Here is a 12,654-nt window from a genome sequence, read left to right as displayed (position 1 = left end):
TGCTATTACAGTCAACAACAAAAAGGGTCACGAACTACAAATAAAAGGGTACAAAATACTGATCTCTTAATAACTTATTGAAAGACGATCTCTCCTAAATTTTAGCGTTTTATCAAAGAATAATGGAAATATATCAAAGTACCTTTATTTTATTTTTTTGATATCTTATTAATTACCACATTCTTTTAGTTGATTGATACCAACTTACGGAGTAGTAATAGTGTTAAATTCATACATGACCCCCACCCCCCCTAAAGTTTCTACATAAATAGACCCTCCATGTTACACTTCCACTTCTCTCAATCTCCACAATAACATTTCATTTCATTTTGCTCTCTTCTTAATACTTTTCCATAATAATAATTCAGTTTCTCTCTCTAGCAATCGACTTTCATAATTCCACTTAATTATTCCGAAGAAACGGTTAAATATCAACATAGTAATAATGTCGTCTCATGTTTTGTACGATAACAAACCTCCTAACAACAACTTGCAATGTCGGAATTCTTCTACTAATCATCAATCACAATCCCTCTTGTACTCTTCTTACCCTATATGTCTTAAGGTAACGTTACACTCTACCAATTATATAGTCGGTCTCTCATTAGTCTATTTCACGTTGACCCTCTTGTTTGACTTTTATTACACTTGTTTCCCTACTTGGTCACTTGATTTGTGTCTATTATTACCTCAACTTGTAATTTCTTTGTACTTATTATAATGAATTATTGTACGTTTTTCGTTCTGGACGGTAAAACATAATTCCCGTCTCAATCATTTATTTACCTTTGATTAAAATATCCCTTATATAGAATAAATTTAACTAAAAATAAATATATTTCAATAGTATTTAGTTCATCTCTAGATTTCGTCACTTGTTGTTTATTCAGCATAATAATATAAATAAAGCAAAATAATTAACTAAACAGTTTTGTGAATTATAATATAATCGATCAACACGAATCTTAGACCTAATTTTATCATAGTTATTCGAGAATCAGCTTTCTATATCAAAAACCTCGAGTTTTTTAGGTGTCATGCATAACACGGATGCACTAACGTTACTTGGAGTTTCTTCCTACGTCTGAGTCAATAATTTACGTTAACTTTATTTTGTGACACGTCATATAACATGATGATTTTTCATGTGTTACAATACATTGATTATTGTTTTATTGCAATGATGAAAACTAGTTCATGGACGTATGCTACAAGATAAAAGTGGAACAAGAACAACAACAAATTGTCCTTTGCGGAAAAGATGACAATTCAAAATCAACGGCCGGTTCGGTCGAAGACCGAACAATCCTAAACAAAATAACCGGAATAGCAAACCCGGGTGAAATCCTAGCGGTTCTCGGTCCATCCGGAAGTGGAAAATCAACTCTACTAAATGCCCTTTCGGGCCGTCTCCATACACCGAACATTTCCGGAACAATTCATTCAAATGACAAACCATTAACAAAACACACGTTAAAACGCATCGGTTTTGTAACACAAGACGATGTCTTATACCCACACTTAACCGTAAGAGAAACACTCTTATACACCGCGCTGTTACGGTTACCTAATACCGTGTCGAAACCCGATAAAATCTCAGCCGTTGATCTTGTTATATCGGAGTTAGGATTGTGTAAGTGCGAGAACACAATAATTGGGAATACGTTCGTTCGTGGAATATCGGGAGGTGAAAGGAAAAGAGTTAGTATTGCACATGAAATGTTGGTGAACCCGAGTTTATTGATTTTAGATGAACCGACTAGCGGTTTGGATTCGACCGGTGCGTATCGGTTGGTTAAGAGTTTAGAAGGGTTGGCTCGGAAAGGTGGGAAGACGGTTATTATGTCGGTTCATCAACCTTCGAGCCGGGTTTATCAAATGTTTGACTCGGTTTTGGTTTTGTGTGAGGGGAATTCGGTTTATTTTGGGAAAGGGAGTGATGCTATGAGGTATTTTGGTTCGGTTGGGTTTGAGCCGTCTTTTCCTATGAATCCTGCGGATTTTCTCCTCGATCTTGCTAATGGTACGTCATCTTTCCACTTTTTTTTTTTTCATCATCTCGTTTTGTCGTTTTGCCGATCTTAATTATAAAATCGGAAATACTGCTTATATAGATAGATGAAACAAAAGTTTGTCATTCTCTTCTATTTATTCGATTCGTTTTATTATTTAAGAAAGACAAAATTTGTCTATTATTTTTGGTATGGTTATCTATTTGATTGTTTTGTTTGGTAAATTGTTGGGTGCATTATGTGATGTTATACATTTTTAGTAGAGCTGATCAAAAGCGGGCTTGGGCCGAACATGGGCCGGGCCTATCCGCTAAAAAAGTGTCCGGCGGGCCGTATTTTATAGCCCGAGCCCGCTCAGCGGGCCATTTTTCATTGTCCGTACCCGCCCACTTCAAGATAGCGGGCCGGCCCGCGGGCCTAACTAAAATAAAATACAAAAATTATTGTTTCTATTAAAACACGAGTTTGTTATCGCTACATCCCCTAAATCTTAACAATTGTTTTTAAAAACTTATCCTTAAAAAGGTATACTAATTTTCAAAAGATAAGCTTACTAGATTTTGGAAAAAAAACACAAGTTTGGCAATGTTCTGCTACAAACATCAAAACTTCATTTTTGCCTCGGTATTTGTGCGGTACTGTTAGCGGTTACATACACTCTCGTGTAAATACTTGAAGATAGTATATTTATACAACAATCTCGTTAGCATGTCCATTCTCGGAGAATCTTTATACGACAAGTGTAAATACTGACATCTCTCACTTATACGTAAGGTATAAGTATTCATTTCCGCTACCTAATTGGTTTAGAGTGTACAAATTGCAAATGAAATGAGCAGAGAAAGTTCGAGGATTGAGGGTTTTTATGAGGTCACTATTAATAGCGGGCCGCCCATGGGCAATTTTGCTTAGTCCAAGCCCGTCCTTTTATTCTAGCGGGCCTAGTTTTCTTGTCCGTTACCCGTTTAATTTTTGATTTTTCTTGTCCAAGCCCGCTATTTTAGCGGGCCGAACGGGCTGGGCCAAACGGGTCGGTCCGCACTTGATCAGCTCTAATTTTTAGCATAATTGAGATTTTAAATCATGTAATATAGTTGTGAGGTCTTGTCACATATCATATCACTTTGAATAATTTTGAAACCGGTAAATTATTGATCCTAGTTGTTTTGGCTCGATTAATTATGGGGTTGGCAGTTTGAGGCGGGTCAATATTGGCTCCAAGAAAGAACGAGACAGGTCTAGATGGGTTAAGTCAATTTGCGTTATGCAAATTTACGTCATTTTTGTTGTCCGGGCAGCTTTATTTCGGTCATTCGATTGGATCAACTTTGAGAAGTTTAATAGAAGTATCATCATTCATCACAGACTCAAGATAAAAAGCTCTCTTTTATTAGATTATTATAAATTATCGGCATATAAATAATTATGTGGTATAGAATTAGATTTTTTTTCACCTTAATGAAGTAAGATTTTGTTTTGGTGAGTGCATATTTGCATGATTAAGATTTGCATTTTATTTTCCACAAGTGAAATTATTGTTGTTATTATTATGACTAACTTTCAACTATAAAATTATTTTAATTTATTACTCCGTACATATAGCCATAATTGTGTTGATGACTATAATGGAAAGTTCAACATAATCAATCCACAAAATGCAAGTCCCCACTAGAACAAATACACTTGGTCGAATTAGTTTCATCACCAAAACTTTTCTTGCTTTCTTTTTTGGTAGGCAAGGACTCAATTTGCCTAATATTTGTTCATATCATGTTAGTCCCTAGATCATGTTTAGTTGAGCTACCAACCTAAACCTATGAACCTAGGAAGGAATCTAGGATTTCTTAGTACCTTTGATGTACCAAATTATGTACCTACCATAAACATAATACTCCGTAAGTAGTATAGGACTGTTTCAGAGCGTAAAAACAGTTATTTTACTAATTAAATTAACATTCATTTATTACTATCGACAAATGAATATTTCTAATAAAAACGACTGTATTCAATGAAAGAGTCAGGATTTAAACTTAGTTGAGCGAAAAATTTCAATGAGGGTAAACAGATAATAATATAAGGAAAACTCAAGAAAATATCGGAAATTTTGAACTAAAATCTTTTAGATTTTCATTGGCCAATAGGAGCAAACGTCCATACTAACCCCTCCAGCATTAATTGTCTCACATATTTTACGTATATATTTTGAACTAATATCTTTTACATTCCCATCGGTCAATAAGAGCGAACGTCCCTACTAGCGCCTTCAGTATTGATTGTCTCACATATTTTATGTATATAATTAGGGTTCGAACATAAGGTTCATGATTTCATGTAACATGCACTAGTTGCAAATTTGCATGAACTACTATGGTGCCCTCAAATCCGTATTTTAAGGACCCTCTACAAAAAAAGCATTAAATTCTGTTGTTATGGATAACCTATGATATCAGCTGTTTAGCTCTACAACAGCTGGTTCATTGTTGGGAATAAGCATTACTAGTTCAATGTTTCCCATCACCCAACTCTTCCTTTCATAAATGGTTTTCTTAGGACATGGTTTTTCTTCAATTTTACATTATTTAAAAATAAATTATCCTAAAATTCATGGAAAATATACAAAGTACATCGTCTTTCTGTCTATTAATTATAGACATATGGGCAATATAATATCGAGAGTAGAGAAATTCGATCTTGTAATCTATAGTCCTCTATACCTTCATCTTAACAATTAAGCTAAGAATTCTATGGTCACACAGAATACACCTTTTGGCCTTAGCTGGTTCGAATCTTCTTTGCATGTTCCATTTTAGGCGAAAAGAGGTTAAAGCGAATATATGTGTTATGTAAGATTTGTATAAAGGGTTCTGACGGATTTTAAATACAGATTATGAAAACTACTCAATGATTTTAGTGTTGTATATGGAAAAAAGACGAATGTCTAATTAACCATGAGAATTGGTACTTAATTCCTAATTTAGACTAGACAAAAATATCAAGAGTACACTAAACTTTATTAATTAGTATTATAGTTATAATTATTGTGGATTTGACTTAAATTATCTACAAATTAAAGTTGATTACATTTGACTACACATAATTGGGTAATTGTGAAAGTATAATCCACTACTTTAAAGTGCTTTTTTCTTATTGCTAATGCTAAAATGTTTACCAAAGTGGTCATGTGCTATCTTTAGCATTTTAGCTATCATTTATACTTTAACCCTTTGTTTTGAGTGCTTTCTTCGTCTACTTAATTATAAAATGTAACTTTAATTTTAATTGGAAGATCACATTATCACATTATAATTAACAAAAATATTTTCACTATGATCTCACATTAAATTATCTCCCGATATTTTAGAAATCGCGACAAATTACATTATGTCACTAATTTTGACCTTATATTGCATCACTTTCCATCATATTTCCATTATTAAGAAAATATTTACGCATTATATTCATTTAATTTTTATTAAAAAAAGGATGCAATTACTTTATTTTTAATTTTTTTTTAAAACAAATAATGTTGTAGGACACTAGGACATTGAGGAAAGGTAGTGGAATTTCCTTTTCTTTTCTTTATAAAATTTCTCACTTTTATTATGGGATAGAATCAAATGCAAATACGTAGTTTATGACCACGTGTCCTTTTTGCTCTACTTTAGCTTTCTCTTTCAAATCACTTTTTTCCACCCTAGAGCCCACTCGTTTCTTTTAATTTTTTTGTTTTACAATTGGTCTCCCTTGTGACGGGTTATCATTTGTGGTGGATATTTTGTGAGTTAAAATGGTAACAAAATGGGTAGTGGAGAAAGGGGACCACATGAATAGTATTGCAGAGAGAGAAAAAGTGGGTACTTTGTGGGGTAAAATGGTATCCGTCACTCAAGAGTTACGGATATGTGCCGTCACAAACAAGAATTTGTGTTTGTTTTATCCCTTCCTTTTTTTTTTCACTCAATTATTTACTTTTCTCCTATTTTATCTCAATAATTATGTTGAAATCGTCTTACATATAAGACTCTATATTTTAATATAAAATTATTTATTTATTATTTTTAATAAATGAGTATTTGCCCAATAAAAGAAACATCATCTTAAAACAATCTTATTCTATAAACTTACTTCTTAAAAAGAGCACCCAACCTAATAAAAGAACAAACTTTAATAAAAAAAATTGAGAGACAAACTTTAATAATTTGATGAATCATCTTGACACATTTTCCTTTTACCAAAAATGTTTTAGTTCTTAACTGAAATAACTTAAGCAAACGACGATCTATTTGCCAGGTCTATTGTTTTTCAGTACCATAATTACAACTTTTCATAATAGATCAATTAGTTGATTATATATCATACTACATTTATAATGTCACCGGATGATATATAGTAAACTTTAGGCAATAATGTTATGTCTTGAATATGACAAGAACAAAGAAATCAATTATTAGTAAGGTGAAAAAAATAGAATGATGCTAATGAAACATCCTTTATCCATGAAATAGAATAAAATTACTAGACTTGCCTATCCAAGTAAAAGTTAAAGAGATTTTTTAAAACATGAATTGTCAAATATTTGGGCCACCTTAGCCTAAAGAATCATGCCTTTTTAATATCCTATCTTAGTTTTTATAGAAATAAAATGGGACCTAAAAAACAATAGTGGTAATAATACATAAGTTCTCATTTAAACTTTTATTAAAGCATAATTATTGTAGCACTCACTACTTCATCACTAGATGCATTCCCATGATTATTTAATTATATTATTTATTTATAAAACCGTGATCAGAAAGATAAAATAAATAAAGAACAAACGTGTAAAACAGATAAACGGATTTACGTGGTTCACTTTTGTATAATAGCTACGTCCACCGGTTGAAGTGAACGCTATTTTATTGATACTGAGAAATTAGAGATTTTTGATTCAGAATACAAAAGTGTTAGAATATAAAACGAATCAAGGAACTTCAACCATCAGCTTGAGCTTTTGGTTGAGATGGTTCCTTGACATGGTATCAGAGCCTGGTGACCAAAAGGTCACGGGTTCGAATCCCACCCCCTCTATTCTAAAGTGGATAATCAGAACAGGCCAGGGAATCCCGCCTGCACCCACACTTCAAGCCCAAAAAAGAAAAAAGGGCCTTCGTGTGAGGGGGAGTGTTAGAATATAAAACGAATCAAGGAACTTCAACCATCAGCTTGAGCTTTTGGTTGAGATGGTTCCTTGACAAAAAGTAACAATATGCATAACTGTTGTGGTGAAATAAAGAAGGTATATAGAGAAAACTCCTTAAACCCTAATCGAAATTATGATAAGGTCATAAATACTTAAATAAAATCTTATACTAATTATTCGAAGTGACAGTTAACAGATTTAATACATTATTCAACAAATAAAATATATGTTTAATTCATATGATGAGATGGTCCAATTTGGATGAAATCATGATAATGTGGTATTTTTAGTCCAAGATCATGCCCCATACTAATTGTAACACCTAACACGTTGTGTTTCATCCTTAGTTTATCATCAATATACATTGATTTTCACATTTATTTAGGCAAGGGTTTGGTAAGATTGTAAGAAGATTCCATGTTATTGTTAAGATATGTGGTAGGTTAATGTTTTGAATTTTATATACATTTAGTAATTTCTTATGTTAAGCACATCTTTTATAGATATATGATATATCTCCTACTGCATGTCCTAGGTTAGGTCTTCATCTACTTATATAATTGTCGGTTTTCAGTAAGTCTTCTAGGAGACCGTCTCATGTTAAATAACATAAGACATAATATAATTAATGCATTTAAAACTAAAAAATAAGTAAAATAAGATGAAATAACCTACATACTATATGAAACGTCTCACGACAAACTTATCACGAGATCGACTTTTAAAAGATTTTTGTGTTTTTGATGTTGCATTGTTACGTAAGCAAGTAAATAATGGGTACAAAATATGACAAAGTAAAAATGATTTGATATCACTAGGAATATAGTGGGTTGTCACTCTTAACGGGGTTATTTGATCATAATGTAGTTGGCATTTCCCGGGCATAAATTCGATACTATATGTTTCTCAGTTAATAGTTTACGTTAAATTTCTACATAACTTTACATAACCTCGGTTTTAATATAGGCAGTTTTAAATTTTTAATGTAGGTTAAGATAATACGCTTTGTAAACTTTTAATTGTGATGGACTAAACGAAACACGTAAAATTATCAACTGATTGAGACGGAGAGAGTAACATTTTAATGGTACAAGTCATCTGGGTCGAGTTGTAGTTATGTCATGTATGAGTTTTATTTGGTCTCTTAAGTGGGTTTTTTTCTTTTGAATACTACATGGAACATTTTTTTGTGCGATACAGAAATGTTTGATGACGACATTTAGTACGTGAGATAGCATCTAAGAATGATACTCCATTATCATGTAATTTTGTAACTATGTGTTGAAATCAAAGCACCATGAAAATTGTTTAAAAAAAAGGATTTGACACTTATTTAGACCAACCTTTTTTTTATGAGCTGGAGAATTATTCTCTTGGTTTTTATTCGAGTGAGACGGTTATTTATTGCTCTGAAGTCGATAGGAATTTCTATGTTGGATTATTCTCTTTTTGATTATTTTTGCCAGTATTTGTTCATGCATATATCATAATGTCCCTACTCGTCTTTTATACTAGTGGCTAAGATTTATCTATGTACAGACATTGTCATCTATCATTGCAAATGTTTGATATACATTGACACGGTATTAAATCTCGGGATTAGTCGTTGTTGTCTGATCTCCACCGGATCACAACAACGATAACACGAAAAACATCGTTAATTTCATTGGGTGGTACCAATATAAATTGAGTATGATCAAGGAATTTCTATGTTAAATTATTCTTTTTTTGATTTTTTTTCTTCATAATTTGTTCATGTATTATAATGTCCCTACAAGTCTTTTATACTTGTGGCTAAGATTTATCTACGTACATTGTCATCAATCATTGTAAATAATGTTTGATATACATTTACATGGAATTAAATCTCGGAATCAGTCGTCGTTGTTGTCTGATATCCACCGATCACAACAACGATAACAGCTAAACATCGTTAATTTCATTACGTGGTACCAGTCCAAATTGAGTACAATTAAGGAATTTCTATATTGGATTATTCTCTTTTCAATTTATTTTTTTCATATGTTCATGTATCATACTGTCCCTACTCGTCTTTTATACTAATGGCTAAGATTTATCTATGTACATTGCCATCAATCATTGTAAATGTTTTATATACATTGACATACATGGTATTAAATCTCGAGATCAGTCGTTGTTGTGTGATCTTCACCGATCACAACAACAACATGCAAAACATCGCCAATTTCATTACGTGGTACCAAACTGAATACGGTCCGTAATGCTATTTCATTTTCCATCAAAATACCTTATCATCTTATAATATATAAAGAAGGATATGTCCACTATTTCAAATAATTCCATATTAATGCCCTAAGCTTTTAAATCTTGTTCCTTTTTTCTTGGGGCTAACTTTATTTAAATTTGTTTTTTATGTCAAAGTTAAATGTTCATGGAATTTGCATTTGATTGCACCACGTGTGACTAGTTACATAGTTGCATACGCATCAAGTGATGAAATTTAAAGACCTTTTTTTTCTTTATTTATTTTGTTAAGAGACACCAAGAAATTAAAGTATAGTCCCACCATTTTCCACCAACATTGGTCTCCTTTAATTCCAAGCTTCCAATTATTTTGTTCCAATGTTTCTTTAGCTAGCTAATCTTATGTTAGCTTTAGTATCTACTCTTATAAAACAAGTCTAGACATCTTGACTTGAGTTTTTAGTAGTAAAGTCTCGGTCACTATCTCTTCTTAGTACGATTTTCTGAGTGAAATAGTGACGGAGCCAGAAAATATTGTTTAAGAAAACATAAAGATATGACAATTATTAGCAATGATGCTAGCTAGCTAGGCATCTTGACTTGAGTTTTTAGTACTAAAGTCTTGGTCACTATCATTTCTTTGTACGATTTTTTGAATCTGATAATAATAGTGGCGAAGCCAGAAATTATGTGACCATTGTTGCAAATAAAGATGCTAACTAGCTCACATTCATATACTATGCTTTTATACTCCATCTTGTATTTTGGTGATTACTTAAAACCGCCTTACACAATATAATGTTAACTAACGTGACACGGCTTAAGCTTAAGCCGTGTCATTAACTTTTAGATATGTTGATTACTTGTTTATTTATTTATTTTAACTGTATTACAATATCTTATTGTGAAACGGTATTTTAAGAGACTTATTGTTATATGCAGGTGTTTGTCACCTTCAAGATGGAGTAAGTGAAAGAGACAAGCCGAACTTAAAACAAACGTTAATCTCCGAGTACAACAATGTCTTAGCTCCATCAGTGAAAGCTCTTTGCTTAAACAACAACAACAACAACAACGGTACGCCAAATAACTCGAAAGATAATACATTCATCCGAAACCAAAAAAAGACGCCTAGACAAACCCTAAAGACCGGTTTATTCAACTGGATAAACCAATTCAGCATTCTTTTCCAAAGAAGTCTAAAAGAACGAAGACACGAGTCATTCAACTACTTACGCGTCTCACAAGTCTTAGCCGCGGCCCTTCTGGCCGGGACAATGTGGTGGCATTCAGATTTCCGAGATGTTCAAGATAGGTTGGGTCTCCTATACTTTATTTCAATCTTTTGGGGGGTATTTCCGTCTTTTAATGCAGTTTTCGCGTTCCCTCAAGACCGGTCAATTTTCACCAAGGAACGGGCCTCAGGAATGTACTCCCTCTCCGCTTATTTCATGGCCCGAATCACGGGTGATCTACCCATGGAGCTAATTTTACCGATAATTTTTGTGACTTTGGTGTATTGGATGACCGGTTTAAGGCCGGAAGTTTGGGCCTTTGTTCTAACCCTCGCTGTGGTCATAAGTTATGTACTAGTGGCCCAAGGGATTGGGCTAGCCCTTGGCGCGATTATAATGGATGCTAAACGGGCCTCTACCGTGGTTACAATAATTATGTTGGGTTGTGTATTGACGGGTGGGTTTTACGTCCATAAATTGCCGGGTTGTTTGGGTTGGATCAAATATGCATCGGTCACATTTTATAGCTACCGGCTTCTAATTGATGTCCAATATGGTACCGGTGAGAAAATATCGGATTTTTTCGGTTGCGCGACCCGTAAGGTTAATTTGGCTCAATGCAAGTTCATTGAACAAGATATTGAAGGTCAAGTTGCTCCCATTGCAAGTATTGGGATCATGATAATCTTGTTTATTGGATTTAGATTATTGGCTTATCTTGCATTAAGGCATATAAAGATATGAAGTTTACACTTCTTGGTTAATTAATTTTAATTATTATTTAGTTGAAATAAATAAGAAAATCAAATGTAAGTTTATATATTAAGAGAAAATTAGGAAATTATGGAGTTTGGTAGTGCCCTTGTTGAGGCACAATGCACTAGGATCTAACAATTTTTTTTATTTGGTAATTTGTATATGAAAGTTTAATTTCTTTAAAAAAGACGGAAATTATAGTTTTCCCATAGTTTGAAAAAATTATATTGAGGGAAAATTTTAGCTCGATTAGAGGCTCGTATATCATTATCGTTCTTGCATCTTTGATCGTATAATCGTATATGTGTGTTTGGAGTTTAAATAATATTTTGTGTTAACTGTCAAATGAGTCACACGAATATTATAAGTTAACGGAGGATTTGACCATGCATCCTATTATCGTAATACCCGTTTAACAGCAGGATAAGACATCTTCAATATTTTGAACGATCATAGTTGAACGATGTTGCTCCAACTGTATTTTAAAACAAACGATATTAGTACATGGTCAGTAGTCTGTTGAAGGAACCAAGCAAATGGATTTGGTGTAGTGATTGTTCACCTTATGCCCTGACCTCGTGATCAGGGATCCGATTCAATCCTTGTCCATGAAAATGAAGGAAACTCTTTGATCAGCCGTTTTCATCCTCGTATGAGCAATAAGGATCTCATAATTTCAATGGGCCTTCTTGTTGTTACCTCAATTAATCAAGTAGACAAAACGATGGAGCATGGTGGGCTGGTCTTTTGGATGTGAGTGAAGTTAACCAAACCTTTTGTGATCTATTCCAAACGCGGCCTGCCCTTTGTAAATTTACGGACTTTCGGCCCATTAACCTTTATATTGTGTTGCAGAATATTCTATCCAAAGTTTTCAATATTTCATTTGAAAGCGAAAGGGTGATTAGCCTCCATAATTTTGAATAATTGTGAGATTAAGTCTCATAATTTAAGTTATAAATGTAGCAATTTGATAAAAAGTGAAATTCAATCGCGTTTTTAATTTGAACACAAAATATATCATTAATCATTTTATATTTAGACTCATTGTACATTAAATAATTTTTAATAGGGTAAATTGATTATTACTCCCTTATACTTTAACACATTTTTCACGATAATCCGAGTTTCGGCGAATGCTGGTTTGTGGCACACCGGCACCCACAAATGTCTTCCGTTGGTGCTCAAACGTTGCGTGGCCGCTTTATCTGACCCGATGAACTTTCTATGTGATTTCCGGAGAATT

General features: G+C 33.1%; 1 protein-coding gene across 1 annotated transcript; it reads left to right on the top strand.

Moving 5' to 3' along the window:
- Positions 1-244: 244 nt before the first annotated feature.
- On the top strand, positions 245-11,660 carry LOC141592418 (ABC transporter G family member 25). The gene is made up of 3 exons (XM_074413081.1): positions 245-565; positions 1,195-2,023; positions 10,360-11,660. Exons 1-3 carry the CDS (start codon positions 446-448, stop codon positions 11,394-11,396), a joined length of 1,986 nt encoding a protein of 661 aa, XP_074269182.1. The 5' UTR covers positions 245-445; the 3' UTR covers positions 11,397-11,660.
- Positions 11,661-12,654: the final 994 nt, after the last annotated feature.

This window comes from Silene latifolia, chromosome 7 (genome assembly GCF_048544455.1).
Source record: "Silene latifolia isolate original U9 population chromosome 7, ASM4854445v1, whole genome shotgun sequence".
Lineage (NCBI taxonomy): Eukaryota > Viridiplantae > Streptophyta > Magnoliopsida > Caryophyllales > Caryophyllaceae > Silene > Silene latifolia.
Note: the sequence above shows the minus strand (reverse complement) of the source record. Positions and strands in the feature narration are given on the sequence as shown.